The sequence below is a fragment of the Phocoena phocoena genome, chromosome 1 (assembly GCF_963924675.1).
Source record: "Phocoena phocoena chromosome 1, mPhoPho1.1, whole genome shotgun sequence".
NCBI classification, from domain to species: domain Eukaryota; kingdom Metazoa; phylum Chordata; class Mammalia; order Artiodactyla; family Phocoenidae; genus Phocoena; species Phocoena phocoena.
In genome coordinates, this window is record NC_089219.1 from 2,019,103 (window position 1) to 2,046,682 (window position 27,580).

General features: G+C 64.4%; 1 protein-coding gene across 1 annotated transcript in view; it reads right to left on the reverse strand.

The window, feature by feature from the left end:
* Positions 1-5,926: 5,926 nt before the first annotated feature.
* Positions 5,927-27,580, reverse strand: part of MEGF6 (multiple EGF like domains 6) — a 100,681-nt gene continuing 79,027 nt past the window's right edge. Inside the window, exons 9-37 of the mRNA XM_065896114.1 lie at positions 27,278-27,415; positions 23,437-23,556; positions 22,992-23,114; positions 22,315-22,479; positions 21,822-21,953; positions 20,955-21,083; positions 19,201-19,329; positions 18,448-18,582; positions 18,237-18,371; positions 16,097-16,222; positions 15,259-15,390; positions 14,966-15,094; positions 14,707-14,838; positions 14,077-14,205; positions 13,859-13,987; positions 13,543-13,671; positions 13,041-13,169; positions 12,623-12,751; positions 12,105-12,233; positions 11,805-11,936; positions 11,569-11,697; positions 10,888-11,016; positions 9,757-9,885; positions 9,347-9,475; positions 8,985-9,113; positions 8,769-8,897; positions 8,056-8,184; positions 6,631-6,678; positions 5,927-6,123 (exon numbers count right to left, since the gene is read on the reverse strand). Of these exons, the coding sequence (XP_065752186.1) occupies positions 5,927-6,123; positions 6,631-6,678; positions 8,056-8,184; positions 8,769-8,897; positions 8,985-9,113; positions 9,347-9,475; positions 9,757-9,885; positions 10,888-11,016; positions 11,569-11,697; positions 11,805-11,936; positions 12,105-12,233; positions 12,623-12,751; positions 13,041-13,169; positions 13,543-13,671; positions 13,859-13,987; positions 14,077-14,205; positions 14,707-14,838; positions 14,966-15,094; positions 15,259-15,390; positions 16,097-16,222; positions 18,237-18,371; positions 18,448-18,582; positions 19,201-19,329; positions 20,955-21,083; positions 21,822-21,953; positions 22,315-22,479; positions 22,992-23,114; positions 23,437-23,556; positions 27,278-27,415 (3,779 nt within the window). The remainder of the gene's footprint in view (positions 6,124-6,630; positions 6,679-8,055; positions 8,185-8,768; positions 8,898-8,984; positions 9,114-9,346; positions 9,476-9,756; positions 9,886-10,887; positions 11,017-11,568; positions 11,698-11,804; positions 11,937-12,104; positions 12,234-12,622; positions 12,752-13,040; positions 13,170-13,542; positions 13,672-13,858; positions 13,988-14,076; positions 14,206-14,706; positions 14,839-14,965; positions 15,095-15,258; positions 15,391-16,096; positions 16,223-18,236; positions 18,372-18,447; positions 18,583-19,200; positions 19,330-20,954; positions 21,084-21,821; positions 21,954-22,314; positions 22,480-22,991; positions 23,115-23,436; positions 23,557-27,277; positions 27,416-27,580) is intronic.

The following is a 27,580-nucleotide window of genomic DNA, read 5'->3' on the forward strand; positions in this document are numbered from 1 at the left end:
GCAAGAGGAAGTGGAAGAGTGCGCCGGCCCAGGGGGAGGAGACTGGGTGGGGGTGGAGCTTATCTCAGCCCCGCCCACTGAACCAGGTGGTGGAGGGGTTCGGCACCAGAAGGGAGGGGCAGCTCCTCCCTTTAACGTCCAAGGTGACCTCCATGGCCTGGGGCAGCTGGAAGGAACACCCTGGGCGTGTGCTCTGCAGGGTGAGGGGATGGCGCGGGGCCAGGCTCCGTGAAAGAGGCCTGATCTGAGGGGTGGGGTCACCGGAGAGCAGGCCCAGCTCCTCCTCCTTCCTGGACAGGCGGAAATCTGGGGCCTGCATTTTCCCACCTGTGAGCTAAGTCCTGCTCTTTTCCTGGAGCTGCTGTGGGGCAAGCTAGTGACCAGGGTGAGGGGCAGGTGTGTGTCTGGTGTGTGTGTGCACGTGTGTGCGTGCCCTGGGCAGGAGCAGGTGGGCAGCATCAGTGTGTAAGCCCACCTGCCCGCAGCCGGCCTATTCCTTCTCACCACTGACCCCTGACTGTCGGGGAGGGCAGGCCAGCCCACCGCCCTTCGCTGGCCAGGTACGTTTTCAGTTAATTGGAAAAGCCCTGGGTCACGTCCTTGCTCTAGTGACCTGGGGTCAGCGACCTCAGCTCAGTTTCCTTCTGCAGAGTGGATGCAGGCCCTCTACCTGGGAGGCAGAGATTAAGAATGCTTAGCCTGGAGGAAGGACATCCCGGGACCCTGGGGAGGGGCCATCACTGGAGACGGGGCTGCTGGTGGCTGGGTCCACCTGGGGAGGCCCAGACCAGGCCAGCTCGGGACAAAAACCCTCCCAGCAGAATCGGGAAGCACAGGGCCCCAGCTGCAGTGAGGCCTGGAGGGGCCTAGAAGGGTGGGTTGTGGGCAGTGAGAGGAAAGCCCAGGTTCCCCCCAGCACCTGTGCCTGCTGGGGCCCCTCCGAGGGGCCTCTCTGCTCAGCTTGGGGTCCAGCCCTGCGGGCCCTGGTGTCATGATCCCATCATCATGACCCCCTCCCAGGGCAGGGCCAGCCGGGACCCTCCCCACCCCCAGCTGGAGGGTGCTCGGACCTGCCTCCTTGCCGAGCTGCTCCTCTTAGGACCACAGACGTCCTTGGTGTTGGTGCCTAGTGACACTCCCCCCTCCAGATAACAGGGGTTCCCATGGAGGAGCCTGTCACACCTGCTTCCCTGGGGAGGGGGCGACACCAGGAATGGACCTAGCCCGGCCCCTCCTGTTACAAAGTGGGGAGATAGAGGCCCAAGGGCCCTCTGCCTACTGGTGGGGTCAGCGGGTTTGTGGGGGGCCGCTGAGGCTCCCTAGGACCCCAGCCGACTCCAGCAAAGCCTACGTCCAGACGGGGTCCAGTGGGAACGACACTGTGGTGTCCCAGCCCTTCCACAGGGGCCTCTCGCCTCGGGGCACCAGGGTGGATATGACTGTGGAGCAGTGAGGAGTGGGGGCTTGCGCCCCTTCCCCAGAGCTGCCTGGGCACCTCAGTGCCCAGCCCCGAGGGGCAGTGGGCACCCTCCGCCCTCCCTGGAGAGGTGGGAGCACAGGGGGTGGCTCGCGGGAGCGCAGAGGCCAGGGGTAGGCGGTCACACAGCTGGACGGCCCCCCAGCCCTCTGTAGGGGGAGCATCAGGGGCCGAGCTGAGCTCATCACCCCAGGGCCTGGAGGCCCCCCTCCCATGTACTGCATGTCCTTGTAAATCAGTTTCCCCTCTATGGAGCAGGGGACATAATTTACATAAAGGGCGCATGTTCCCATGACCTCGTTCTCACCGCACTCAACAAGAGTTTTAGGATCTCTCTGCACATCTGGCTGCTCCCAACCACTAGGGAACATCCCTGACGGGTCCCTCGTGCTGGGAGACCCCCCCCAACCCGGCCCCGGCTGCCCTCTATCGCCCCTGGTGGCCGGCAAGGCACTGCAGCCCAGCCCTCGGCCTACACTGCATCCAAAGACCCCCAGGCCCCTGGGACCCAACGGTGCCTGGCGGACCCCAATCCCCAGGCCTCACGTAGAGCCCTTGGACCGCCGTTTCTGCCCCTTGGGAGCAACGCTGTGCACCAGTGTTTGGACGTGCCGATCCCGCCTCTCCACCCACACCCCTGCGAGCCCTTGGGTTTCGGTGAACCCCACTCACCTCCTCCCGGCTCTCTGTTGTCAGCATTCCTGACATTGGGCCCCAAACCGCGCCCCCCCCCCCCCCAGTTGTCACCCATCTACCCCGTCACTGGAACCAAGTCCGTTTGAGGGCTGGCCGGGGCCGGCATCCTCACTTTCTGGCCCTTAAGATCTGAAACTGTGAAGGGCTTCACCCATCTTCTCGCGAGATAAATTCCGGTATTTCCGGGGTTTGTTGCCACGTTGAACAGGATCTTATTCTGTATTCTGTTTTCTAGTGGGTCATTGGCAGTATTTTAGAACTACAGATTTTTATAGGTTTTATACATCTCCTATCCTCGATATGATTTTACGGCCCACTTTGCCAAATTCTTCTGATTGTGCTAATCTGTCCCTGGCCCTCTCAGCTCTCCTAAAGCGACAGGCTGGTCTGTCCCTTCCCCGCAGGTCTGAACACCTCTCATTTCTTTTGCTCACCTGATGGTATGGCCTGGGGTCCTCCAAGCTCCGCTGGGGTCAGGAGGAGTGAGTGACGATCTGATTCTCCATCTTTAAGGGAACTTGTTCATTCTTCCCACGAAGTTTACAGGGCCCAACCCAGGTCCTGTCCAGGTGGCCCAGCATGACACAAGCCGAGCCCATGCCCCCAGTTCTAATGTGGAAGGATGGCCAGAAATAGAGGCTGTCACATCAGGGCTGAGGAGACCAGCAACGCGGGGGAGGGGAGGCAGGAGCCCAGGTCGGGGGGCGAGGAGGCCTGGGCCGCTTGCTGGAATCCATCACTTTCCCTGCTCAACTAGTACATTCTTAGCACATGACCATTGCCAAGAAAGCACCTTCCTGTACCCAGTTTCCCAAGAACTTACATCCGAAAGAGAGCTGAACTTTATATGGAATGCTGTTTCTACTTCTAGCAAGACCGTCGTGATTTTTCATGTCACCCAAACACACGGACACGTTTTCTGATGTTAAACTGTCCTCTCATTTTAATCAGGTCCAAGTCCCATTGGATCAAGTGGGTTCTTTCTAAATATTTTTGAGACGCCGGCATATTTTACTCAGGCTTTCTGCATACATGTTGCGAGTCTGTAATTTTCTTTTCTCGTACTGCCCTCGCCTGGTTGTAGAACCCAGTTGGGACTGGCCTCCTGAAATGAGTCGCTTTTCCTCTATTTAATGTTTCTGGAACATCTCACATCAGACAAGTTCCCGTGTCTTGGAAGTCTGGCCCAGCCCCCTTTACCGACACCTGTCCCAGGTGTTCCTGGTGACAGAGGGGGAGGTGGAGCTGTGACTACTGTTTGCATTTACTTGTTACTGGTTTATTCACATTTTTAATTTCTACTTACACTGATCCTGGCATTTTATACTTTCCCAAAACATATCCATTTTTCTAAGTGTTCAAAGTTACTAGTACATAGCTGTTCCTAATACTCTTTTATGTCTTATTCTCTGTGTCTGTAGTTAACCCTCCCATCTTCTGTATTTTTTTTTCTTGCTTCATGTTTAAAAAAATCATCAATCTTTTTAGAATATTCTTCTTTATTACCCTTCAAAGACGGAATTTTAGGTTTGTTAAATGTTCCGTTATTCTCCATTCGCTGAGTGTGAAGTTCATAGACTTAAACATAGATGTGTACATATGTGACTAGAAATAAATAAATATAGGCATAGGTATACACAGCGTGTGTGTAAAGATGATTAAAACGTTATCATTGCTGTGTCTTGCTTTTGTATTGGCTTTTCTATTAAAATCACCGGTTTAATCATTTCCGCCTGTTACACCCACCACAGCTTTACGGATCTGAGCCTCGACTGCTGGGGCACGTATGTGTGTATATTTACATACAGGCACATACGATGCTTTTCACCCTGAAATAACGAAACTCACGGCCCGGCTTTCTTTCTGTTTACTTTGTACGCTTATACTTCTGTCCTTCCAGGTATGTCTTTCGTAAACAAAAGGCTGTGGAAGCATGTTTAATGCAGTCTAGGGATCTGATCTTTGATCATCTGTAACAACTTCAATCAGGCTTTAATCTACTTCCTCATTCTGCCTGACCCTTCCTTCCTGCCTTCCACTGGAGAGGTGAAATTCCCTCCCATCTGAAAGTTAAACATCCTGCCAGCATTTTTGCGGAGGTCACGGTTTCTTATTCAGCTCCAACTGCACTAGAGTTTCGCTCCCTTTTCTCAGTGTCTTTCTCTTCCCCACCTGCCTCAGCTCCCGCCTCACCTGGCTTCCGCTGTGATTGTTGTAATATTCTCTTAGTCACTAGGTCATATGGGAAATGCAGTGACTACCTCACACTTTCCCTTCTTGCTGGGAAACTTCTCTGAGCGTATTTTCACGTCTGGTTCTCGCGCGGTGCCCACCGAGGCCCTGGACACCTGAGAATAAACGTCCACTTTGCCTCTCAGTGACAGTTTAGCAGGACACATGATTCAAGGCCGTGAGATTCAAATTTCGACATCTCCTCTTCAACGTTTTGAAATCAACATCACCATCTTCTCGCTTTCAGCGTTCCTGCCGTGGAGTCAGATGTCACTCTTGACTCCTGTTTATTTTTTCTGGGATTGTGGCGTTTCTCCTCGCCACTACTATTCTTTAAGTTCTTTGGACGAGGGCTTTTTTATTTTGTTTTATTTGCACCTTGAGTGCTTTCCATCTGAGACCATCCAGCTTTGGACCTGAGAACTTGCTGCTTTGTGTCAATGGGTTTTACCTGCTTCTTCTAGGACTTCAGACACACGGGTGTTAACACTTCCCTTGCCCATTTCTACCGATCTTTCCTTTGTATCTTCTCTCTCTCAGCCTCCATGCTGCCTCCTGCGAGTGTCCTGAGCTGGAGAACCCACTATTCAGCCTGATTCCTGCCACCCTCCCTCCGACTGCAGCGCCCACACGCTCCCGCTCAGTCCTGCCCCTGGTCCTTCTTGGCCTCTGCTTCTTCCCGCATCACGTTACCACCACCATCCCCAACCCCTTCCAGGTGTGGATTATATTCATGTATCTCAGAGTCTTGACATGGTGGCCCATTAATTCGGTTTCCTCTGCTACTGGCAGTTCACTAGTTGTCTAAGGGGACAGGGCTTTCTAGAACCCACCCTATTTTGCCCCATGAGATCCTTCGCCCTTAGAGGCATCAGCTACCTGGGCTGGTGCTGGAGGGGAGGGGGAGGGGGCTACAGCCCAGACCTAGGTGTCCAGCGTGACAATCTGGGTCCAGCCCTCTCCACTGGCTCTACCCTGAAGATAGGGCCAGGGTAGGAGTAGGGAGGCACCCAGGCTGCCCCCAACAGCACCCCTTCCCTCCTCCCCTCGGGGCCATGCTTCCCCCACGCAGGCTCTGGGACTCAGCGCTTCCTCGGTCTCGGGGCACCACGCCCCTCTAGAGCACCGGGAACCGGGATAAACCCCGACTTTGCTTGTGTGGCTCCCCTGTCCCCAGAGGGGCACAGGGGCCAAACGGGCCTCTCCGGCCAGGCGCATTCATGGCGGCAGCCCCAGGAGGCCACCCCGCGGGCCCCACACGAAGCAGTGAACACACAGGCCTTGAGGAAGTGGCTGCTCCTTTCTTAACTTACTGGGTTTCACATGGTACCGAAGCGCCCACCCAGAGGCCCCTCAGGGTCCCGCAGTCCCAAGTCAGGGCTTCCCGGGCTGGGCAGGAGGCGGGCAGCCCTCCAGCGCCCAGGGGTGCAGTGGGCATGTCTGGCTGCCCATAAATACCTTTCCATAAATACGGCCCAGCTGTTTCCAGGTAAACAGGCCGAGCTGCAGCAGTCCCCGGGCCTAGCACCAGAAGAACCTGCTCCGAGGGCAGGGGCCCCACGCCCGCACCTGCACCCACACCCGCCCGCAGTCCCGCCCCAGGGCGCCGGCTGGGGGCTTCCTCCACACTGTGGCCCCGCGCCGGTGCCCCGGTGCTGCAGAGCGCGGCCGGGCAGGGCCTCCCTCCTCGTGGCCAGACGATCCTTGCAGCTGCACGACTGTCGGAGACAAGGGTCGGGCAGGAGTCCCGGCCCCCGGCGTCCCTCCTCAGTGGTCACCAAGGCCCCTGGGTCCTCTCAGCGGCCCCTGGGAGACAGGCCTCGGCGGGCGCTGCCCCTGAGCTACTGCTTCTCTGCGCTGCCGCTGCTGAGCCGGGGGCGGTGGGAGGCTGACTGTGAAGCCACTGAAGGGGCAGGAGACGAGCAGGTCACCCCGGGGCAGGTGCACACTCTCCACGTTTTCAGAGCTCTGGGCTCAGGACTCCCCTCCTGTCCTTCCAGCCCCAGCCCGACAGAGGGGGGCAGCCCAGCCGCTCCTCCCCAGCTGCCCCCGACGCCTCATTTCTGCGGTCCAGATTCTGGAACGCCCGCCACCCAGTGGGGCCCAGATCACACGCAAGTGCCCGATTCTCACCCCTCCTCTGGCCTCAATCTGCTGGTAACGAACACGCGATGCCACCAAATGCCACCCTCCTGGCAAAGTGGGGATGCCCCCGGCCCCCTTACCTGGGCCCAGGGCTGTGGATGGGGTCTCGGGGAACTGGGAGGGCCCACCTGAAGGCAGACAGACACGCTACTGCCCCACCCTTTGGTGGGCAACAGAAACGGGGCAGCGAGGCCTGCAGGGACCCCCACTCCCACCCTGCAGGGCCTCTCCCCACCTCACTCCTACGCAAATGATGGGGCCCTCCCGCTCCCCAAAGGCAAGTCCCCAGCCCTGCCTGCTGGAAGAGGGGCCGGGAGGTGGGACTTCAGGCTGGATGCGGAGGGACTAAGTAAGGTCCACTCCAGGACAGAGGGCAGCGAGGCCCTGCCTGTCCTCCTCCCCAGCAGGGCTCTGCTCAAGCAGATGGGGCCTCAGGCAGGTGAACCCCCAGCTCCTGACCCTCGCTGAAGGTCAAGGCCGCCCAGGACGCCTGCGGCGCAGTACCATACCTCACCACCAGGTGCCGCCATGGACAGCGTTCATCCCAGCACCAGCCCCCCAGGTTCTGCCTCCACCTGCCCCACCCCACCCCTCTGCAGGAGGTGGGATCCCTCCCCTAAAGGTGCTTAAGAGTTTGTGGCCAGGGCTGCCTCGACGAGGCTCAAAAAGATGCACACACAATATGAAGACCATGTCTGGGGTCCCCAAGCCAAGGAGCCCAGACTGGAATCCCCGCTCACAGCCTGGCTCCCCCTTCACCCCGTCTCAGGGCCTGCCCGGCACAGGCCCCAAGCCAGCCTCTGGTCTCGCTTGGCAGACACGACCTCTCGGTGCTGCCTCTTCCCAGGAGCAGGCTGGGCCTGAGGGAGGTGACCAGGACACCAGAGGAGCACAGCTGGCCGGAGGGGCAGGGCACCCCGAGCTCTGCCTGCAGACAGCACATTCCCCCAGAGGCTTAGGGGGCTGAGAGGCCACGGTGCCATCACGGCACCTTCCCCGCCCCTGCCCGTGGGTGCAAACAGGAACACGAATGCACTGGAGCACAGGCATGCCGTGAAGCACACGTGCGCGTGGGAGCACACACAGGCACTGGCACGCACACACTGGGACACACGCAGGTGCTAGCGTGCACAGACGGGAGCACACGCCTGTGCTTACTGCACACACATGCACGGGCGCACCGTCGTGCCCTGGTTCACACACACACAGGGCGAGGAAGGGGTGGGGCGGTGGGCTGTGTCTGCGCCCACCCACGCTGGATCACCCAGCCCTGCCCGTGGGGTCTCCGCCCTCTGCAGTTTGAGCCCACCCCAGCCGCTGTCTGGGCCTGGAGTCAGCAGGGCACTGCCGGCTGGCCCACGGCCGAGTCCGGCCCCATGGTCCAAGGGCTGGAAGGTTCACACTTAGCCCGTCAGAGGCCTGCAGATAGCACGGGCGCCGCGCTGGGGTGGTGACCTTTGGCCCAGCCAGCAGAGTCGTCCCTCTCTCCCCCGAGCCTGACTCACCCTGCTGGCACATGGGCCCCACGTAGCCGTCCACGCAGTGGCACTGCCCACTGACAGCGTCGCAGTCAGCCCCACCCCCGCAGGAGCAGCGCAAGGCACAGCCTGGCCCGAAGAAGCCGCTTCTGCAGCCTGAGGGCACAAGACACGGGAGAGACGGGCCTGAGTGCCACTCCCGTCTGCCTGCGGCAGGGACCCCAGGCTTCGGGCCGCCCCGTGGGGGATGTGCGGGAGCAAGGACCTCGGGCCTCAGCTTCCCTGTCCTGCAGGAGCTCTCACGTGGGAAAGCGCAGGGCACCAGGCACCGGCCCAGGATCACTGCCCCGCCTTCCCGCCCAGCCCCCGGCTGGCAAAGGAGAGCTGGCGGTCAGGGATGCTCCCTCCAGGGCGAGACGGCCAAGAGCCACGAGGACGTGTGTGGAGCCCCCAGGGCCGGCGCCTCCTCCCGGGCACGTCTGGGAGGCTGGCACGTTTCCTTCCCACCTAACTGGGCCCACGCCCAAGGGAGAGGCTAACCGGGGACTCAGGTGGGGACCAGAGGGAGGGACTGGCCTTGACAACCCGAGCAGGAGCTCCGTGCTGGGGCCTCTGCAGAGGGAGGGGTTGGGCACGGTACCCAGGCCACACGTGGCACAGGTGGGGCTCCTTCAACACGGTCAACACCACTGACAGAGACCCGCGCCCATGCCCCCCACCAAGCGGGATCCCAGACTCACCCAGGTCACAGGTGGCCCCCATGAGCCCCGGGGGGCATAGGCAGTGGCCGGTGATGGGGTCGCAGGGCACCCCATCCTCGCAGTCACACTGCTGGTTGCAGCCTTCTCCAAATGAGCCCGACTCACACCCTGGTGGGGGCAGTGGGCTTAGCATCACCTGTCCCGTACCCAGGGGCGAGGGGCCGCATGGAGAACGTGGGCGCACGGACCACTCACCCTTCTCGCAGAACTGGCCGCGGAAGCCGGCAGGGCAGAGGCACCTGCCACTGACGGGGTCGCAGGGGGCGCCGTGCTGACACTCGCACGTCCCCCGGCAGCCAGCCCCGTGGAAGCCAGCGGGACAGGCTGAGGGAGACCCGGGTTGGAGCTCCTGACTCAGTTTGCCCAGAGTGAGCAAAGGACTGGGTCAGGGGCCCAGCTCCCCTGTCCTCCCACCCAGGCCCGGCCCTGAGCCGGGACTTCTGGCCCGGGAGCCCCACCGAAGCTGGGGTCAGGCCTCATCTCATCGGGCCCCCGCGGGGAGTGACACGGAAGGCGGAGGAGCGGATGCCGGGACAGGGGCCGACCCCACGACTCACGGTGCTCGCAGGCCTGGCCGTAGAAGCCGGGGCCGCAGTGGCAGGCGCCCGACGAGGGCTCACAGGTGCCGTGGTTGTGGCAGGAGCATTCCAGGCGGCAGGCGGCACCGTAGCGCCCAGCGGGGCAGGCTGGGGAGGGGGCCGGCGGGTCAGCCTCCTGCCACGGGAGAGCAGGGGGCGCGGGGCTGGCCCCTGGGCACTAGCCTGATCCGCGGGAGCCCGGCAGCCTCGCCCGGCCCTACGGCAACCCGCGGCCCCCGCAAACGCCCTCGAGCTATGGCCCCCCTCGGGAGCCTAGGGCCCCCCACCCTGCCACCACCACACCGGGCACGGCCTCGCTCCCCTGCAGGTACCACCCCTGCAGCTCACACGGCGATGTGGCCCCCAGGCCGCCCCGGACAGACACTCACCCAGCTCGCAGTGCAGCCCGGTCCAGCCCAGGCCGCAGGAGCAGCTGCCGCTGGCGGCGTGGCACAGGCCCCCGTTCCTGCAGGAGCACATGTGCTCACAGTTCACACCAAACCGGTTCTGGGGGCAACCTGGGGACAGTCGGGCACTGCTCAGAGCTCTGGCCCAGGGACGCAACCCCCAGATCCGACAGGCATTCAACAAACACTCCCCGGGCCCCTCAGAACCAGTCCCTGCCCCCCGGGCACACACGCGCCCGGAAACAACACCAACCACATCCTGCCCGTTCATCCATCCTCCACAGATGCCGGGCCTGACCGGCGCTGAGGATAACACAGGACGAGAGGGACCAGGGCCCGCCAGGGGCTGTGAGTGCCTGCCCGGCTGGCGGCAGGGGGTTAGGGAAGTCTTCCTGGAGGTGGTAGCAGAGAGGAGGCTGGGCAACCCTGCACTCCAGGTGGCCCCTGTTCACACGCTGATTGACCCATGGCTACCGTCCTTCCCTGCGGGCCTAGGGGAGTGTGACCGGCCCCTTGACGAGGACCAGAGGGCGGCAGGGGGCTCAGACCTACCAGGGTGCGGGGCCAGGCCAAGCAGGGCCTTGAGGACCGTGCATGCCATCGTAAGCATGAGCCCCACCACAGTCCCCAGGGACTGCCCCAGCTCCCCACCATGGGCTGGGCTCCAGGCCTCCCTCTCTGTGGGGTCCCTGGCCACTGGGCCCAGTAGAAAGGCCAGAGGGACCCCAACCCAAGAGGACATCAGCCAGAAGTCTGGCTCCGTCCTCAGACGAAACAGCCGCCTGACCCCTCCTGCTGGGGGGGGGCTCTGGGTCAGAACGGGTTCATCCCCCACTGGTCACAGGGAACTGGACAGGTCACTTGATGGCCTGAGCCTTGGAGTCACAGGTCAAGACAAGGCGTGGGATGCTATCGGATGACCCAATGAGCCGAGTGGACACTGCTGTCAGCACAAGCTAGACCCTCACTTATCCTCAGGGCACTTGGGGGATTAATGGTGGGGACCCAGTTCTCCGCCAGTGACCCCAGGGCTTCACCCCATCACCCTCCCCGCGAGGCTGAGGGAGTGATACCCATGAAGTATCCCAGGCAGCAGGGGCAGCAGGCTCTCACCGTGCTCACAGTGGACGCCGGTCCTCCCGGGGGGGCAGGAGCAGGTGCCGGTCACGGGGTCACAAGCCGCCCCCTGCCCACAACTGCACACGTGGGCACAGCGGGGGCCAAAGCGGCCGTGTGGACAGGCTGCCAGGAGGAAATGGGAGGGTGGCCGCTCCAGGCAGGATCCCCCCTCTCTCTGCCGTGTCAGCCCGGGACAGGGCGGGATGGGCCAGGGAAGGCGGGGTGGGGAGACTCCCTTGTCTGCCCAGATGCGGCGGGGCTGCCTGCTGACACGCCCCCTGCCTGCTGGCTCTGCTGAGGGCAGGCCTGCGCTGCGTTTCGCGTGACTCACGGCGGCCCCCACCCACCCTGCCAGCCCAACCAGGATTCCAGATGATTGGAAAGGCCCCACCTGGCTCAGGGAAAGGCCATTCTCTCGGCAGCAGGCCCAGCTGGCCTCTGCACGGCCCCTGGTGGACATGGGCTGAGCCGGGGGCACAGCACACGGCCAGGCAGAGCTGGCCGGCAGGGATGCTTTGGTCACACGGAACCCCCAGCTTAGCCCAGTCTGCGGCCAGGCCCCGGGGGACGGGCCCACGAAGGGGGTGGTCAGGGGCTGTCCTCCCCGCAGGCTGGCTAACCCTAACCACCGAGGCACAGGGAGGAGCTGCCCCTGCCCTCACCCTGGCCACTCACCGAGGCTGCAGTCCGTTCCGAGGAACCCAGATGGGCAGTGGCAGGCCCCTGTGGCCGCGTCACAGGAGCCCCCGTTGAGACACCCACACGGCTGCTCACAGCCGGGCCCGAACCGCCCGGGCGGGCACCCTGCAGGGGGAGGGGCCAGCTGCCAGGGGCCAGGGGGTGCTCACAAAGCCCCCGACCTCCCACGTCATCCTTCCCGAGGGCCCAGCGGGCAGCACGGGCACATTCACGTTGCTGGCAGCCGGCACCGTGGTAGCCAGCGGCACACACGCAGGCCCCCGAGGCAGGGTGGCAGGCCTGGTCCTCGCCGGGACACTGACACTTCTGCCCACAGTTCTCCCCAAAGGCACCGGGCGGGCAGGCTGGGGTGAGGAGGCAGGAGGTCAGTGCCGGCCCTGCCTGGAGTGGGCATCCTCCCGGGAGTCGCCTCCCGGAGCCCCTCCTGGGGGCAGAGGTTTGGGGCCCAGCACAGGGGCACACGTGGCCTGAGCCACCCACTGCCCAAGGGCCCGCCCAGGTTGGTCACCTACCCTGCTCACAGCCGGGCCCAGTGAAGCCTGGGGGACAGTGACACTCTCCGGTGATGTGGTGACAGGCAACGCCGGGTGGGCACTGGCAGCGCTGGGCACAGGCCTCTCCAAACCAGCCGGGCGGGCAGGCTGCAGGGAGGCATGGGCCCGGAGGGGTCATCGTGTGAAGGGCCCAGCCCCACCCGGAGCACCAGCGGAGCTGGGGGCTCGCCATTCTCACACCGCAAGCCCCCAATCCCGGCGGGCAGAGGCACGCCCCGGTGACGCGGTGGCAGGCGGCCCCCCGCCGGCAGGCACAGTTCTCCTCTCACAGAGAACCCGAAGGCGCCCTTAGGACAGGCTGCGGGGAAAGAGGCGGGCGGGCTGCTCGGGGCGGCTCCCTGGACAGAGGCGGGGAGGCCCCGGGAGCTCAGCCCACAGCCCTACCCCCTACCTGTCCGTTGCCCACCCTGGGGAGGCCTCCACACCCTGGCGTGAGCCGAGGCCACACCGGAGGAGCCCTAACCCGCCCCACTCACGGCTCTGGCACTCATCCCCGGTCCAGCCGGCCGGGCAGCGGCAGTGGCCTGTGTGCCGGTCACAGAGGCCGCCGTGGAGGCACCCGCAGACGTGCTGGCAGCCGGCTCCGGAGAACCCCGGGGGACACTCTGCAGAGGCTGGGGCAGGGGAGGGGACCGGTGAGGGTCCAGCCCCTGGGGCCCAGGACACCCCCACCCGCCCCTGCTTCCCGCACCCAGAGCCTCGGATCCCGTGTCCTTGGGAAGGAGGGGTGCCCAGTGGGCTGGTGACACTGCAGGCCACACCCCAGGACCCTGACCCCCAACTCCAGGCAGCCACATGGAGAGGGGGCTGCACCGAGGCACACCGGGGCGCTGGCCCTGGGTTCCAGACCACAGGGTCCCTCCTTCCTCCTCCGCCCGCCTGCCCGGCGCTCACCTTTCTCACAGGCCAGCCCAGCCCAGCCCTCGGGGCAGGTGCAGTGGCCTGAGACAGGGTCACAGGTGCCCCGGTTCTGGCAGAGGCAGGAATGCTGGCAGTCCTTGCCGTAGAGGCCTGCAGGGCAGGCTGCGGACGGAGAGAGAAGTGACCTGCAGCATCCCCGCCAGCCAGGCCGGGGGCCTGAACCCTCAGAGGGCCAGCCCATTGGACCTGCAGGCCCGCCCCAAAGGGCAGGGACCTAGGGCTGCCTCTAGGATGACCTGCTCCAGGGCTCCCCGGGCCCAGCTGCCCAGCCTCCGGGGGCTCAGGGCTGAAGGGTGTGGTCCTAAGCCCTCCTCCCCTGCCCCGGTGCCCCATGGCGGGGGCACGGCCCCCGCCCTCCCTGCCCTCCATTCCCAGTGAGCTGTGTGTCCACCTCGTGCCCGACACGGTGTGACCTTGCACGGCCCAGGGAGGGGCAAGCACGTTGCCTGACCCCAGACTCCTGGGCAGGGCTTACCCTGTAGGCAGGTGGGCCCCGTCCAGCCAGGGCCACAGCGACACTGCCCGTGGACAGGATCACAGGAGGCCCCATTAAAGCAGGAGCAGGCCTGGCTGCAGTTGTGGCCGTACGTGTGGGCTGGGCAGGCTGCGGGAGAGAGGGGCGGTCAGGGGCCGGAGGGACGGACCCCGGGAGGGGCTGCAGCAGATGGCCCCGGGCTGCTGTGGTCCATCTGCCCCTCCCTCTGGCCTGGGCACCAGTCAGGGTGGCTACAGATAAGGACTGAGCCTAACCCTGACGGGCAGCACCCAGGGCTGATGGGGGCCTCACGCACTCTGGGCACAGCGGGGACCCCGGCGGCCAGGAGGGCAGAGGCAGGAGCCGTTTACGGCGTCGCAGGGCACCCCGGTGCTGCAGTCACAGGCGTGGTGGCAGTCCACTCCGAAGAAGCCGGCAGGGCAGGCTGCAGGCAGGGGGCGGTGATGGGAGATGGCCAGGGGTCATGGGTCCCCACCCACACGCCCGGCCACCCCGGCCTGCACCCTGGCTCACCGCGCTCACAGAAGGTTCCCCTCCAGCCGGCCGGGCAGGTGCAGGCCCCACTGACATGGTCACAGGCTGCCCCGTGCTCACACTGGCACTGCCGCCCACAGCCCGGCCCGAAGTAGCCCTGGGGACACCCTGAGACACCAGACCATCAGCTGGGGGGACGGTGCGCCTGACCTAATCCTCCCCAGGCCTCAACCACCACCGGGCCAGGGCCCGGGACTGTGGGGCAGGAGAAGCCCCTCCATACCCAAGGCCTCTGCACCTGTCCCCCAGGTAGGAACCGAGCCCCGAGCCCTGGGGAGGAGTGAGCCCCCAGGCCCACTCAGACCCGCCAACCCGGCCAGGGCAAGGCCCTCGTTCCTTAGCAGACACCTTCCTCCCCTCCTCCAGGTGCCAGGTGTCCTGTGGGGCGCAACCGGCCCCACCTCTCCCTGCTGCGCCAGGTGGGCCTTCTGTTGGGCCCAGGCAGGTGGGAGGGTGGAGCCTGGCCCAGGCTGGGGAGGGATGGGGGTGGGCTCAGGCAAGGAGACTCCCTGTTTGCCCAGGGACAGGAAGGCAGGACTAGGTCCCCGACACTCGGGTATGTGCACACGCGCGTGTGCGTGCGCGTGTGCGGGCGGGGCCGGGACTCACGCTGCTCGCACCACAGGCCCACATAGCCGGCCTCACACAGACACAGGCCGCTGATGGCGTCGCAGCTCCCGTGGCCTGCGCTGCAGTTGCAGGGGTGGCTGCAGTCGGGCCCCCAGTGGCCGCTGTCACAGGCTGCAACAGGGGCCGGGTCACCCTGTGCAGGTGACCACAGCCACGATGGGGTCCAGGGCCCTCCCCGGGGCCGGGGCGGAGGCTTCCCCGGGGCAGGGCAGGGACGCTTGCACACCAGGCCGCCGACCTCTCTGGCAGCTGAGGCCGGTCCACCCCGGGGCGCAGCTGCAGTGGCCAGTCACCGGGTGGCAGAGCCCGTCGTTGATGCAGGAGCATCGCATCTGGCAGCTGGGCCCAAACCAGCCTGCTGGGCAAGCTGCAGGGAGGGCAGGGTGAGCGCACTGGGGACACGGGACACTGGGGCAGGGGGACACGGGTACGGGACACAGGGGTGGGACGGGGGGCAGGGGGACACGGGTACGGGACACAGGGGTGGGACACGGGGGCCGCAGGCGGGGCCGAGGTCGGGGCGGCACTCACTGTCCTGGCAGCGGCCGCCCATGAAGCCGGGGCGGCACAGGCAGGCTCCGGTCTCAGGCTCACAGGAGGCACCGTGCTCGCACGCCGGGCAGATCTCCTGGCAGCCGAGCCCCCAGCGACCCTCAGGACAATCTAGCCCCACCACAGCCAGTCAGTCTCCCCTGGGGCCTTGCTGGGCCCATCGGGGAGCAGGAACTTCTGTTCCCACCTGAGCTGTCCCGGAGGAGGGAGAGGGACAGGTCACGGGAACCCCCAGCCTCCTCATGGGCTGCCGGCTACAGGGCGTCCACCCCCAGAAAGGGAGCCCCTGCCCTAGAATGGCTCAACAGGCAAAAGGGGGGCACCCAGAGTGAACAGGTGCCTAGAGGACAAGCCACAGGCCCGGGGAGGGCTGGGGGCTGCTGGTCAACCTGTCTCCACGGCTGACAGCTCCTAGTCATGGCCACTTGGCCACAGGGCGGCCACAGATGCCCACGTCCAGACCCAAGGCTGGTTGGTGTGAGCTCTCGCAGTTGCTGTGGACTGGCCTGAGGTCTGCAGGGCTCCAGGGCTGAGGCCAGGGCTCCCCAAACACAGCTCAGTGCTGGGGTCCCCAAACACAGCCCAGAGTTGGGGTCCCCAAATAGGATCCAGGCTGGGTTCCCCAAACACGGCCCGGGGCTGGGGTCCCCAAACACGGCCTGGGGCTGGGGTCCCCAAATGAGATCCAGGCTGGGCTCCCCAAACATGGCCCGGGGCTGGGGTCCCCAAATGGGATCCAGGCTGGGCTCCCCAAACACGGCCAGGAGTCATGCAGCCCAGGGCGGTTAGGAGAGCACGGGACAAGGCTGCCACTCACCTGCCCCACAGTCAGCCCCGGTCCTCCCAGGAGGGCACAGGCACCGCCCCGTGACCAGGTCGCAGGGGGCGCCCTCGCAGAAGCAGAAGCCTGAGCAGTTCTTGCCGAACGTCCCGGCCGGGCACTCTACGGGGGAGGGTCGGGGCCTCAGCCACCACCACAAGGAGCTGCCGTCCTCCCCTTGCGGCCCCGCCCCGCCCCGGGCACCCGCCCCCTGCCCCAGCAGCGTTGCTGGACACAGCTGCGGTCCCCTGGGTGACGAGGGCGGTCACGGGAGTGGGCAGGAGACGGGGGACATGGAGCAGGACGAGGAGGGGCCTGCTTGGGCTGACCCTCCTTGGGGAGTGGTGGTGAGGGGCGGCCTGGAGACCACAGGCCAGCAGGGCTCGGGGGGCGGGCAGCCAGGACCCTGGAGAGCAGGCGCAGGGCTGGCTCTGCCTTCCTCTCACTTTGGTGCACCCTGGGGACCCCCTGCTGGTCACCCCCCCGTGTTCAGGAATGAGAGTGGCCAGGCGGCTCCGGGCCCACAGCAGGGCTTCGGGAAAGAACGCAGGGGCCGCGGAGCCTCGCCCCGCCCGTGAGGGCTGCAGTGGCCGCTCTGGTGGCCTTGCAGGGCGCCGCGCCAGACCTCACACCTGCCCTGGCTGGGGAGGCAACGCGGTGGAGGGAGGGCCCTGCCAGCCCCAGCACCGTGTGGCTGCCCCAGTGCTGCTGGAGGGAAAGCTCCCCAGCTCAGGAAGGCCAGCGCGGACCTGGAGAGGGTGTGCTGAGGTACCCTCCACACCAAAGAATCAGAGCCCACCCCGCACCCAAACACCCAGCGGGGCTGAGAACTGAGGACGCTCCCTGCCTGAGGGGCGTGAGGTGTCAGGGGGTGGGCGGGCGCCAGGCCTGGGGTCTCCTTGGGCCCCGAGATGGGCTCCGGACAAAGAACACACCCTGGTGAACTGTTGCCGTGAGGGCCCATGGCGTGCGGGCACAGGCCCGCCCACTGGACCGCAGGTGCGGCGCAGGGCACTCACACAGGCACCCACGCAGTGCCGACCGGGGCGGGCAGGGAGGCCCAGCGGGGCCGGATGGAGCTGTCCCGCCACCTAGGGGAGCCCCCGCTCCACTGACTGGGGGCAGACGCGTGTTTGGGGGTTAATACTTTCCAGACCTAACAGCAGCGGGGAGCCCGTTACTGCTGTAAAAATATGTGTGTCATTTCCTGTGGCTCATCCTTGGGGCCCTGGAGGCTTTTAAAGAAAAAAGGAAAAGAAAGACAAAGAAAACCAGCAGGGAAGGGCTGGGGGTGAAGGCCCTTCCGTGTCTCAGCACACAGGCCGCCAAAGAGGGCAGGTGCAGGCAGGCCTGCCGTGCGCTGGAGTGCAGGGGGAGGCTGACCCCTCGGCTGGGGCTGCGCGGTGGCCCCCAGGCCACTTAGGGGCAGCTGGGCGGGCAGCTCTGGCTAAGGGGGACTCGAGCCGCTGCCCCGGTCGGGGTCACACCAGTCACACCGCAGGCCCCCTCGGCCTCCACCTGCCCGCCCGCTGATGGGTGAGGACAGTGTGTCAAGGGAGGTCCCAACCCACCTGCACCCCGTCGGCGGCCACGGCAGCCCCACTGCTCAAAGCCAGGGCTCCCCCATGTAAACGAGGGGCCCCCAGCCTCCAGCCTTGCCCGTGCCTGGTGCCCACTCATGCACGTGGAGGGCCTTTGGTCACCACCCGCGCCCCACGCCGGCACCTCGGGCCCAGACTTCGCTCCGAGCCAACACCCTCGGGAGCAGCCTCTGTCCTCCTGGCTCAGACCCACCAGGAAGGAGCCCCTGGCCCAGCTTCCAGCACGAATCTCACTTAGTGCGTCCTGTGATAGAGTGAGTGGGCAGGTGAGGGAGGGAGGGGGCAATCTTGGAGAGGCACTGGCCCTTCTCCAGGCCTCCCTGCACGTGCGTGCACACACACACACACACACACACAGAGTTCCCACCCTCTCGGGTGCACAGAGACAGGCAGACCTGTGGCTGAGTCACCACTGCGTGACCAGGGTGGGGACATGGCAGGTCAAGGTGCCACCAGGACCAGCACTTCTGGTGCCCGGAGCCCAGCACGGGCCAGATGACCTGCACCCCACCCGCACACCAGGGCTGGTCGCTCACCTTGGCTGCAGTCCTCCCCCTGGTAGCCGGCAGGACACTGCTTCCCACACTGGCCGCTGACGGGGTCACAGGCCACGCCAGGGGGGCAGGTGCACGCCTGCCGGCAGCCTGGCCCAAAGAAGCCCGGCTGGCACTCTGCAGGGGGAGAGGGGAGAGGGGTCTGCAGGGTTCCGCCGGCCCTGAGGCCCTCCCTCCGCAGCTCTGCACTCACCGTCCTGGCACCGCTCGCCCCCGAAGCCCGCCTTGCAGGCACAGCTGCCGTCCCTCCTGTCACACGCGCGCGTGTTCCGCTGCTCACACTGGCACTCCTCCGAGCAGCCCGGCCCGAAGGCCCACGGTGGGCAGGCTGCACCCCAGAACCAACCGTGAGGGGGCCTGCCCCCTGCGAGCGCCCACCCTCCCCAGCCCAGGGTCTCCGGGACCCCACGCAGAGCCGCTGGTTTGTGCCCATTCCACAGACGAGAAACAGGGTCTCAGAGAGGCACTTCCCAGCCAGGAAACGCTCAGGTCCTCACTGCCTCCCTCTATACAATCCTTCTACAAAGAGCTGCTAAGATGAAGTCTGCTTGCTTCTAGCCAGCATCCCACCGCCTCTCCCATCCCAGGCGTCTACGGACGCAGAGAGGGGTGACCCCACCGGGGGCTCAGGACTTGCTGCCAGGAATGTCCCGGAGCTCTGTGCCCTGGAGCTTCCGAGGGAGGCCTGCCCCTGTCCACGCTCAGCCCACCCACCAGCCTGGCTGGGGCTGGCACCGCCCACCCGGACAGACACCCTGGCGGCCAGTGCAGTCCAGAGGACGTGGCTTTGAGCCCACAGACCCCACAGCCCAGCCGGGGCACTTGCTGAGTCCCTGCATTCTCATCTGTAAACAGTGACAGTCCAACACCAGCTGGACCACGGGCGGGAAGCACCCGGCCCACGCTGTGGCCCCGCCCCCGGACACGGGCGGGCAGTGGGACTCACCCAGGTGGCAGAAGCGGCCATAGAGCCCCGGGTCGCAGAGGCAGGCCCCGTAGAGGCGGTGGCACCGGCCCCGGTTGGCACAGTGGCACTTCTTAGCGCAGTGCTTGCCGTAGAAGCCTCTGGGGCAGCCTGGGGGAAGGGGAGCCTCTTGACTGCCCACCCGGACATGGCCCCCGCCCGAGGAGATGCTCCAAGGGGCCCCAGGACCAGCACAGGAGTCAGGAGAGACCTGGGCCCCCAGCAGCCTGAGGACCCTGCACCCCACACAGGGAGGGTCCCGGGGGGTGGCGAGGGCAGGGCAGCCACGAAGTGCACCCCATAGATGCGGCCATCTGCCCTGGCTGGCCCGTGCCCCTAGGGTCTGTGGCCTGGATGGCGGCCAGAGTGGGATGCCAAGCACGTCCCCAGCACACACATGGGAGACGCTCAAAGAAAGCCCGCCCTCCTCGTCTGACCGGCACCTGCAGCGTCCTGACATCTGTCCCTCGGTGGTCTCCTAGCCTGAACCTCTGGGCCTCACAGAGGGAAGGACACGGGCCCAAGCTCAGGGGGCCCAGGGCCAGGACAGGGCTCTGGCATTCCTTCCCAAAACGCTCCCCTCCAGCTCTGTCCTGCCCCCGTCCTGCCTACTGAAGGGCCTCAGGGAGCTGGATGGTGACCCCAAGGTACGTCCACATCCTATCCACCAGGATCACCAGGTGGGGCCATCCTGCATTGTCGGAGCAGGCCTAACCCAACAAGTGTCCTTAGAAGAGAAAGGAGAGGGAGGCCGGAGACGAGAAGAGGAGGCCACGGGGAGACAGAGGCACAGACTGGGGGGAAGCAGCCACAAGCCTGGGGCGCCTGGAGTCTAGGAGACTAGTACGGGGTCCCTGAGAATTGGGACGAACGCCCTCAAGCTCACCTGCACGGGCACACTTTACCCACAGGACCCCGGCTGAGACCTGGTCTCCAGGAAGCCACAGCACGTCCTGAGCAGAAGCTCAGAAGCTCTAAAATGCAGACGCTTTAGCTGCCGGCAGTCCCTTGGGTCCGTTCAGGGCCCGTCACACATACAGCGCCCAACAGGCAGTGGGCTTTCAGCCTCGGCAGAATAGGGATGGCAGATCGCAGGGGAAGATAGGCAGGGACGCTAACCAAGCCGAGAAGGTGACCAGAGGGAGGGGGTGGGAAGCCCTGCCTGGCCGCCCCGGGGCTTAGAAACCTGCCCCACAGAGTTCCCACGGGCAGGGGACAGGTCCACCGATTGCTGCCATCCGCTGCTAAGGCGGGAAGTCCTTGCTATGTTAGCCACATCCGCCAGCAAAAGAAGCAGAAACTTAAAGTTCTGAAGGCTTTAAGATAAGGATCAAGCACCTGGGAAACTTATGTGGACTCTAGTTCCTCCAGAAATGTTGCAACTTCCAAGTTCAAAAGGATGGTAATGTCGTCCCATGCAGCCGCAGCCCAGGCGTGCTCCCTTCTGCAAATCCCACCCAGCCATCACATAGCTCTCCTTGAATGCTTCCAGGAGCAGGGAGCTCACTACCTCCCCGGAGACCCTGTCACGAAAGTGCTATTCTTCCAACAAGTCCTCACCACCTGCTATAGTCAGGCCCCAGGAGAATCATCAGATGTAGAAAATCCAATGCCTCTTCCACTAAAGGGTCTCATCCTTCCCCCAGAAGGAAGGAGACTAGGAGCTGAGAGGTAGTGCCCACCCCTCCCCTCCACCCAGAGGACAACCCTGGAGGCACAGGAAGGGCTGCACCCACCGTCCTCACAGCGGGCTCCACTGACACCCGGAGGGCAGCGGCAGGCCCCCGTCACAGGGTCGCAGGTCCCGCCGTTCTGACAGCTGCAGGAGAAGCTGCAGTTCTTCCCGAAGGTGTCTGGGGGACAAGCTGCAGGGGACACAGAGAAGCACAAGGGTCACTGGCCCGCAGGAGGACTCGGGGCCCAGAAGCCCCTCCAGAGACACTGAGACACCCTCCTGGGGGTCGAGCCACCCAGTTCAAAAGCAACTTCCCAGAGTAGCACCCGATGGCACTCGTGCTCCCTGCCCCTGCCCACGGGCATGGCAGACATCTCTAATCAATCGCCCCATCCTCTCCCTCTGAACTCCGACACGTCCACCTTCTCAACCAGCACTTTCAGAGTGGGTCACTGGCAGACCCTCAGAGACGGTCACTACGGCCCTTGAGACTACTGGGGTCGCTGGACAGGGCGTGGACAGGCTCTGGACAGAGCCTGCGAAAGCAGCTTTCAAATGTGCTTCGGCTACCAACTTGGTGCGTGGCCCGGGAAGGTGACCTCTCCCCTCTGGGACTCGGGCATGACTGGCCCACCCGCTCGCTGCTCTTTATGTCTTAGTTGTTGGCTTGTCGCCGGACCCCCGTCCACCGTGACATCTGTGAGGGGCAGACAGCAGGCCCTGCTAGCCCCTGGGGTCTCCCAGCGCCCAGAACAGGGCCTGGCAAGGAGCAGGAAGCCAAGAGACCCTGAATGAACGAGAGAATGAGTGAACGGATGCACCTGTGGAGCCCCTGCCCGGGGCCGGCGGGGAGGCGTAAACTGTGTGTGCTGTGCAGGTCCTGGGGCTCAGGGGCCCCGCCCACACCATGCCCTCACAGCAGCCTCACCCTCATTGCACGTGAGCCCGGTCCAGCCGTCGGGGCAGTCACAGCCACGCAGGCTGGGGAGGCAGGTCCCCCCGTTCCTGCAGTCAGCGCAGGTCAAGCTGCAATCTGGGCCAAAGGAGTCGTCCAGGCAGACTGGGAGACACAGCGGGAGAAGGGCCTCAGAGCCTGGCCCCTGGCGCTGGACCCCGCCCAGCACCAGGCCAGAGAAGGGGCACAAGGGACGTCCTCAGGCTGTGAAGGCCCCACGTGGGTGAGCGGAGACGTGGGACCCAGATGGGGGGCCGGGAAGGGCTCTAAGCAGAGAGCTAGTGGCCCCATCCCAGGCTCAGCCCCGGGCGCGCTGGGCAAACTGACCAAGCAGCTTGGCCTCTCTGCGCCTTGGTCCAACGAGGCCCTCACGGGAGCCCTTCCTCACACCCAAGACCGCAGGGTGGGCAGCAGCCGGGCCGAGGGGGCGCTGGTAGAGAAGCCCTGGGGACGGGCGACCTCTCACCAAACTTCTCTTGCAGTGTGTGTTCGCCCCGCACCGCCTCCTTCTCGGCCCCGACGTGGTCATCTTGGAAGAGGTGGGGCAGCTCGTCCTGGAGCACCGCTACGTGCGGGAGGGGCTGCACCAGGGGCAGGTGGCCGTCCAGGCCCACCTCGGGCATCTCCAGGGCTGGGCGGAGCACAGAGGGCCCTGAGCCCCTGCCGCCCACCCCCGGCCTCCCTGGGCTTGGACTCCCTGCCCCTCAGTGCCCAGAGGCAGCTCCGGGCCTGAGCCCCACCCCAGGGCCCCTCCTCACCCCAGCCACTCCTGACCCTACTTCTCAGGACAGAGGAGGCTCCGGGCTCTGAGGCCCTGACCCATGTCACGTATACCCCGGCTGTCCTGGCTCCCATGCTGGCCCTAGGGACCCTGAGCACGGAGCGGGTGTGGGGACAGGAGCAGCTCTCTGGCCCTCTGGATGCTGCCCTCGGTCCCGGGAACCGCGTCCGTCCTCTCACCGGGGCAGGGCAGGAGCCGACTCCAGGGCCCCTGAGTAACACCCTGCCTGGGGGCGCCTGTCTGGCCGGCCCCTCCCCCCAGCTCTGCTGCCCCCCGGCCTGTCCCACGGCGAGAGGCAGGACAGAAGTGGGGTCCGTCCAGCCGGGAGGGTGGGGTCCCCATGGTGCCCAGCAGAGACTCACGGCTGCAGCCCCGGCGGTCCTCGCCCAGCAGGTAGCCATCCTCGCAGGAGCACTGAAAGGAGCCGGCCAGGTTCGTGCAGCGGTGCTCACAGCCGCCACGGCCGGAGGCGCACTCGTCCACGTCTGCGGGCACACCCAGGGCGGCTGGCGCCTGTCCTCCGGGGGTCGGGGTCTCGGGGCCCCCTCCTGCCCCGGCCTGCCCGCTGCGCAAGGGCCTGCTGGGTGATACCCAGGCCACAGCCATCCTCCTGTACCCAGGGTCAGAGGGACGGGGTGCACTGCCTGAGGGAGGCCAGGCTGGGAGCAGCCAGGGGTGCAGGCCCAGCCCGGGAAAAAGACAGTGACCTCAGGCGGGGGACGGAGTGGGCAGGTCCCCGCAGCCCTGCTGACGGCAGGGGCCCAACCAGCACCCACTCCCCAGCCAACACAGCTGCCTACCGCTCACCCTCACAGCCGCAGCCGTCGGCGCCAAGCTGGTAGCCGGCATAGCAGCTGCACTCGTAGCCGCCAGGGCTATTGGTGCAAACCTGCTGGCAGCACGGGGAGTCGGCACAGTTATCGACATCTGCAGGGCACACACCACAGCCCGGCTGGCACCCAGGTGCCCGCCCGCGCGTGCATCCTTCCACAGCACACCAGTGAGTGCACGCCTGCACACACCACACGCACACCTGCACACAAACACACGCACACACCACACGCACACGTGCACACACCACACGCACACCTGCACACCACACGCACACCTGCACACACCACACACACCTGCTTACAACCACACGCACAGCTACACACAACCACACGCAGAGCTACACACACCACACGCACACCTGCACACACCACACGCACACCTCCACACAACCACACGCACACCTGCACACAACCACACGCACACACCACACGCACACCTGCACACAACCACACGCACACACCACACGCACACCTCCACACACCACACGCACACCTGCACACCACACGCACACCTGCACACACCACACACACCTGCTTACAACCACACGCACAGCTACACACAACCACACGCAGAGCTACACACACCACACGCACAGCTGCACACACCACACGCACACCTGCACACAACCACACGCAGAGCTACACACACCACACGCACACCTGCACACAACCACACGCACAGCTACACACAACCACATGCACACCTCCACACACCACACGCACACCTGCACACACCACACACACCTGCATACAACCACACACACCTGCTTACAACCACACGCACAGCTACACACAACCACACGCAGAGCTACACACACCACACGCACACCTGCACACACCACACGCACAGCTGCACACAACCACACGCACACCTGCACAACCACACACACCTGTACACAACCACACGCACAGCTACACACACCACACGCACAGCTACACACAGCCACACGCACGCCTGCACACACCACACGCACAGCTGCACACAACCACACGCACAGCTACACACAACCACACGCAGAGCTACACACACCACACGCACACCTGCACACACCACATGCACACCTCCACACAACCACACGCACAGCTACACACAACCACACGCACACCTCCACACCCCACATGCACACCTGCACACACCACACGCACAGCTACACACAACCACACGCACACCTGCACACAACCACACACACCTGTACACAACCACACGCACAGCTACACACAGCCACACGCACACCTGCACACCTGCACACAACCACACGCACAGCTACACACAACCACACGCACACCTCCACACAACCACACGCACAGCTACACACAACCACATGCACGCCTGCACACACCACACGCACACCTCCACACAACCACACGCACAGCTACACACAACCACACGCACACCTGCACACAACCACACACACATGCACACACCACACGCACACCTCCACACAACCACACGCACACCTGCACACACCACACACACACACCACACGCACACCTGCACACAACCACACGCACACCTGCACACACCACACACACACACCACACGCACACCTGCACACAACCACACGCACACCTCCACACAACCACACGCACACCTGCACACACCACACACACACACCACACGCACACCTCCACACACCACACGCACACCTGCACACACCACACACACCTGCTTACAACCACACGCACAGCTACACACAACCACACGCACACCTCCACACACCACACGCACACCTGCACACACCACACGCACACCTGCACACCACACGCACAGCTACACACACCACACGCACACCTCCACACACCACACGCACACCTGCACACACCACACACACACACCACACGCACACCTGCACACAACCACACGCACAGCTACACACAACCACACGCACACCTGCACACACCACACGCACACCTGCACACACCACACACACCTGCACACAACCACACGCACACCTCCACACAACCACACGCACACATGCACACACCACACGCACAGCTACACACACCACACGCACAGCTACACACACCACACACACCTGCACACACCACACACACCTGCACACACCACACGCAAACCACACGCACACCTCAGCACACCACACGCACAGCTACACACAACCACACACACCTGCACACAACCACACGCACACCTCCACACACCACACACACCTGCACACACCACACGCACAGCTACACACAACCACACGCACACCTCCACACAACCACACGCACGCCTGCACACACCACACACACACACCACACGCACACCTGCACACAACCATACGCACGCCTGCACACAACCACACACACACCTCCACACAACCACACGCACGCCTGCACACAACCACACACACAGCTACACACACCACACGCACACCTCCACTCACCACACGCACACCTCCACACACCACACACACACACCACACGCACACCTGCACACAACCACACGCACACCTACACACAACCACACGCACACCTGCACACAACCACACGCAGAGCTACACACAACCACACGCACACCTGCACACACCACACACACACCTGCACACACCACACACACATGCACACACCACACGCACACCTCCACACAACCACACGCACAGCTACACACAGCCACACGCACACCTGCACACACCAAACACATGCACACACCACACGCACACACCACACGCACACCTGCACACAACCATACGCACAGCTACACACAACCACACGCACACCTCCACACAACCACACGCACGCCTGCACACACCACACGCACACCTGCACACACCACACACACATGCACACACCACACGCACACCTCCACACAACCACACGCACAGCTACACACAACCACACGCACACCTCCACACCCCACATGCACACCTGCACACACCACACGCACAGCTACACACAACCACATGCACACCTGCACAACCACACACACCTGTACACAACCACACGCACAGCTACACACACCACACGCACAGCTACACACAGCCACACGCACACCTGCACACCTGCACACAACCACACGCACAGCTACACACAACCACACGCACACCTCCACACAACCACACGCACAGCTACACACAACCACATGCACGCCTGCACACACCACACGCACACCTCCACACAACCACACGCACAGCTACACACAACCACACGCACACCTGCACACAACCACACGCACAGCTACACACACCACAGGCACAGCTACACACAACCACACGCACACATGCACACAACCACACGCACACCTCCACACACCACACACACCTGCACACACCACACGCACACCTGCAGGCTCCCACACACACCTTCATGCAACCCCATGCACACAACCCCATGCACACAACCACGCACACACCTACATGTGAGTTGCATGTACTCACATACAATCACACATGCACACATGTCCTGGTCCTGCACACACAGACACACGCAAGACACAGGTCACGGCCCCAGGGCCGTCCCGCCTGCTGTGGGGGCAGACTGGGGGCTGGAGGGTAGTGGGGAGTCATCTCGGAAGCAGGGTCTCCCCGTGCAGAGGGCGTGCTCGCACACCACAGTGTTTCGGGTGCTACTCCCGGCACGTGGGCATTTGACCAGGTGGCTGAGCAGAGGTGGAGGTGTGGTGGGCACTTGGCAGGGTGGGTCGCGATGCTGCCTCTCACTAGGCCCCCTCGTACTACTCCCGCCTCCACCCGGGGCAGGACTGGGGGTGATGGGAGGGCGCGTCCTCGTCACGGCATCAAAGCCAGGTGCAGACCCAGGGCAGCAGCAAGTCCCCGGCTTGGGGGTGGGGCGCTCGGGAGGGAGGTGGCACGCACCAATGCACGTCCTCTGGTCCTCGTCCAGCTCGTAGCCACGGGGGCAGGTGCACACGGGCCCTGTGCTGCTGTGGCTGCAGCCGTGGGAGCAGCCGCCGTTGTCCGCCTCGCAGCTGTTCACTATCTCCATCTCGATCCCTGCGGCGAGACCCGCCACCAGGGACGTGGGACAGGGGCTGGGGTGACACCCCGAGCCGGCGTGGCCCTCCCGGCCCCAGCCGCTGCCACTCTGCTGGGAAACAGACGGCACAGAGCTCCTGGGCCAGGCGGGCCCTGGAACCCTCTGTCCTCCTGGGGTCTCCC